Source organism: Microtus ochrogaster, unplaced genomic scaffold (genome assembly GCF_000317375.1).
Source record: "Microtus ochrogaster isolate Prairie Vole_2 unplaced genomic scaffold, MicOch1.0 UNK146, whole genome shotgun sequence".
Lineage (NCBI taxonomy): Eukaryota > Metazoa > Chordata > Mammalia > Rodentia > Cricetidae > Microtus > Microtus ochrogaster.
The window spans coordinates 293,624-298,372 of record NW_004949244.1 but is presented as its reverse complement, the minus strand read 5'-3'; the positions used below and the strand labels follow the sequence as shown (position 1 = coordinate 298,372).

The 4,749-nt window shown below is 35.1% G+C and overlaps 1 protein-coding gene across 1 annotated transcript; it reads left to right on the top strand.

The window, feature by feature from the left end:
• Positions 1–2,905: 2,905 nt before the first annotated feature.
• Positions 2,906–3,805, top strand: LOC101995243 (putative vomeronasal receptor-like protein 4). Its single transcript, XM_026778432.1, has one exon. It carries the CDS (start codon positions 2,906–2,908, stop codon positions 3,803–3,805), a length of 900 nt encoding a protein of 299 aa, XP_026634233.1.
• The last annotated feature ends 944 nt before the right edge of the window (positions 3,806–4,749 follow it).

The window sequence follows — 4,749 nt, the reverse complement described above, 5'->3', positions numbered from 1 at the left end:
TCTGAGCAGTCACACTGCTTTTAGGTCATTACTCATTAAATATAGTAAAACTTAAAATGAAAGTGATACATTTGATCTAGTATGTTCTATGTTCATTATGGTATTTACTCTCCACCAAGAAGAATGCATAGATCACCATAAGTCTTAAAACAAGGCTGTTCTAAAATCAAGTACTCTGATAATGAAGGGGTGAAGTGATTTTCTTGTAAGAATGTAGAGCTATGTATTCATAAGCAGCCCTAGGTTTTTTATTGTTGCACATCTCCTCAGACAGCTGCCTGGAGTCTGCTTGGTCTCTAGGTCTGGGTCAATTTAATAGTGATGGCTTCTGTATATTGTGAATGTTTATGGCCACACTTCCTGTTTCAGTACTTACAACTAAATGTTGCAAATGAAACTGAAACAAAGCCCCCAGCACCGCAATTTATTTTTCAAGCAAAACAAATATCCTTTCTCATTGCATTTATATGTTAATAGTTCAGTGTGTATCAATGGTAGATATGGTCTTCCCTGGGTAAGTCTCAGTCAGAGTGAGCTCCACAGAAAGAGGACACATGATGACTTAGGAGATGCATAATTTCCTGTAAGTCATAGATATTTACAAATCAATGCGTATGAAATTTGCAGATTGTAGAGCATATCTTTGTGCTGAGAAAAAAATTAAATTACTACCTTTTACTTGATATTATCATCTTTTTATGTTACATATAATACATTTGCTATGTTGGTATAGTATAGATGTACAATTAGTGAAAATTATTTTACATAAATGGTTTGTACAGTTGCAATTTGAAAAACGGAATTGAACTACCATTCTTTCAGTTTGGAGCCAAAGGCTTGGATTAAATGCTATCCTGGAGCTTTTACTTATTTATTTAATATTTATTTGGGGATTTATTTATGTATTTTGCATATATGAGTTTTGTCTGCATATGTGTCTATGTGCCACTTGCATGCCTGAGTCAGAGAGGGAAATGGAACCTGCAGAAATGCAGTTAAAGATGGTTATGAACCACCAAGTCATTGCTGAAAATCAAATCCAGGTCCTTTGCAAGAGTAAAATATGCTTTCAACCACTGAACCATCTTCCAGGTTGTTTTCTGGAACTTTAAAAATAAAAACAGAACACCACTGTGAAGCTACTGTATATGTACGCTGGTGGGAGAATCACACACATTAACTTCTGCATTATGTCCACACGTACATTCACGCATTCATCTATGTGTGTGGAATATACAAGTGATCTTAACAATTTAATTGGGCGTTCTTCTGTCTCAGGAATCTGAGTAAGTATAGTTTTTTTCTATTTCTTTTTCACAAAGCTGTTTGAAAGTACTGAATTAGAGTAATTTGACAAAATAATGACATTGGTAATTTGGCCAAATAGCTAACATAAGCACCAAAGGTAAGACTTTTGATTGAAATTAGAAAAATTGTCTGTGTGTTGATGATGTGTGCTAACATTGGGGCCCTTGATTTCCACTGCATGGGAAAGAATCTCTTTTAAAACAGAAATTCCAAACCAGGATCATTATGTGGTCATCTTTGGAAAGTTCAGATTTGTCACAATGTGTTGAAAATAGTGCTTGTCTTAGTGTGGCATATTGTTGGAGGCTCCTAGCTCCACATCTGCAGATATGACTGTGTAGCCTGTAGTAACTTCAGAGACCAGAGCAAACCAAGACCATGGCCAGGACTGGGGTGGTGTGTGGAGCCTTAGAAAGGAGCACAGCAGGGTACAAGTCATCTCAGGAGGACAATGAAAAAGAAAAGATCCCTAGGCAGAGGGAGAATGGAAGAAATATAGTAGAAGGTGGAAAGAAGGTGTAGGGGAGTAGCAGAATAAAAGTGAGCCGATAGGGAAAATTTAAAGGGAGTTTTTAGGTAAGGTGGAGGGAGATAAATATAATAGAAGGAGGTAGGTAAAATAACAATATGGATGGCTGAAAAAGTCATAAGGCAAAAAGAGAAAATTTATAAGGCATCCTACTATGAATGATTTACTCACCTCCTAAATAAAAACAAAACAAAACAGTGTTTGTCTTAATAGCTGTGAGTTAGTTCTTTAAGCCTGAAGAGGAATGTTCCAAAAGCTGATGAAATAGGAATAATTAGAAGACATTTAAGATCCTTTATAACAATAATTAATGGCTATGCAATAAATAAGGTGTGGAAACTGCAATAATGGCCTCCAACTGTATGTATTTCTTTAATTTCAGATTGAGGCGATGTAAGATTTCATAGAATAAGGCACAGTAAAAAGGCAAAATATGAACTAAGATAGACATTTTGCTGAATAAAATAGTGAAATTATCTGAATTATCACTGTGATTCTTTTAGACTGAAGAGTGAAAACATAGTTGCAAAATAGAGTATATTAAAATTATGCAATATGAGATTACTTACTTCATGCTTTTGGATTTCTTTCATGAACATTTTAGAGGTCAATGTAGTTTTACTCACTTGTAAAAATGTGAGGAATTTCTGTGTTCATCATTACTGTTTAATGTGTTAACTCTAAAATGAGGCAATGTAAATCAATAGGATTGGATTTCTAAGGCATGAACCCTAAGTTAATAGCGGGCCCACAAACTGTGCATTCTGTATAGTATGTGACTATAAATACCTTTACCATCTCTAGTATGCTATATACACAGGTAGATACATGGAGAAGTATACAGAAATGTGGGCTATGATATCCATTCTGGAACATCAAAAGTTAAAGAGACGGGTTAATCAAGAATAAGTAGGTAAAATAAAATGATGATAAAGAAACACTGACCAGTGAATCACAAGTCTGATGTATAGTCTATTATTTTTTCCAGGTATATAAAATACGCTATTATTTTTTAGATGTATGAAATATGCTTCTACTACAAGCTTAAGATGAGTACACTTTCCACGTATGTCCTCATTAAAGAATGTACTTAATTTCCAAGCTGGACTTGGAGTTTTGGCCAATATGTTTCTCCTCATTTCCTATACTTTTATAATCCTAAACCACAGACCTAAGCCCACGGACATGATCTCCTGTCAATTGGCCTTCATCCACATAGTGCTGCTCCTCACTGGAGGGGATATTTGTCTTAAAGAGATAGTTGAGTCGTTGAACATTGATAATGATTTCAAATGTAAGACAACTTTTTACATAAGCAGGGTGATGAGAGGCCTCTCCATCTGCATCACCTGCCTCCTGAGTGTGTTCCAGGCTGTCACTATCAGTCCCAGTTCCTCTTTTTTGGCAAAATTTAAATATAAACTAAAAAAATACATGATTCATGCTTTTTTATTTATTTGGTCTTTGAACTTGTTATTCAGTAGCAATCAAATCTTCTATGCTGATGCTTTTACCAATGGGAGTGAGACCAAGCAGATGAAGGTCAGTAAATCCTGCTCACTCTTCTCCATGAACTACATCTTCAGGGCATTGATTTTAACAGTGACAATCTCAAGAGATGTATTTCTTGTAGGAGTTATGCTTGGCGCTAGTGCATACATGATGATTATCTTGTTCAGGCATCAGAGGCAACACAAGCATCTTCACAGCCTCAGCCATCCTAGAGCATCTCCTGAGAGAAGGGCTACCCAGATCATCTTGCTGCTGGTGGTTTCCTTTGTGGTCATGTACTGGGTGGACTTCATCATGTCATCCACTGCAGTCTTGTTGTGGATGTATGACCCAGTCATCCTGAGTGTTCAGAAGTTTGTTATGAATGTCTATCCCACAATTACTCCTTTGGTACAAATCAGTTCTGATAGCAGAATAATTGATACATTGAAAAGCTTGCTGTCAAAGATTTTTTGAAAAGGATAATTTTTCTCATTTTTAATAAAATGATTTATTTATTTTTATTTATGGGTATTGCATCAACATGTGTGTATATGTGAATTCCTGACACCCACAGAGGTCAGAAGAAGAGATTGGCCCCACTTGTCCTGGACATAGAAATGGTTGTAAGGCATAATTCTGGCTCAGTTGCAATTATATCTTTACAAAATACAGATTTTTCTTAAACTTTTTAATAGTTCAAGTAAAAAAATCGAGATTCTTTATATATTTAAATAAAATTTGTGATATTACACAAGTACATTATTGTGAGATTTCTGTTGCCAAGTACTGTATAGTCCTTTAAGTTTACTGTACACCATAAGTTGAAATTTCCACAGGAAATCTTTTACTCTCTCCTTTTTACTTTATATCATAAATGTTCCTTTAACACTGAAGTTATTCAAAGGAAGCTCCTTGCTGATATTGACATTTTACGTTTTTTGTTTGAAGGGAATTTAATCTACTTCCAGTCGTAAAGAATAGTGTAAATATCCTATTGTAGATTTAAATCTCTATCCTAAGTATAGTTTCTCTGCAGCACAAAAACAATGTGAATTGAATTTTCCATTTTTTAATCACGGTTAATTAATGAGTCTTGGTCAAAAAATTCATTTCTCTGTGTATTTCAACTTCATTTCATTCACACTTACTGAAATATTGTTGGTAACTTATTTACTATAAGACCAAGATGGTAGCCCCAGTTATTCTCCTATCTCTGTTACCCCAGCTCTGGCTTTAGAAGTGTTCACCAGCATACCTCACCATTGAAATTTTGTGTTTTTCTTTTATAGAAAAATGAATTTTTCATACAATATATTCTGGTTAGTGTTTCCTGTTCCCCTGATTCTCTTAGCTCCTCCTCTCCCTTATCCAGATCGACGCCCTTTCTGTCTCTCTTTAGAAAACAAACAAGCATCTTA

Excerpts from the sequence above, each read along its gene's own strand:
- LOC101995243 (XM_026778432.1), top strand. The coding sequence starts at position 2,906 with ATGTCCTCATTAAAGAATGTACTTAATTTCCAAGCTGGACTTGGAGTT.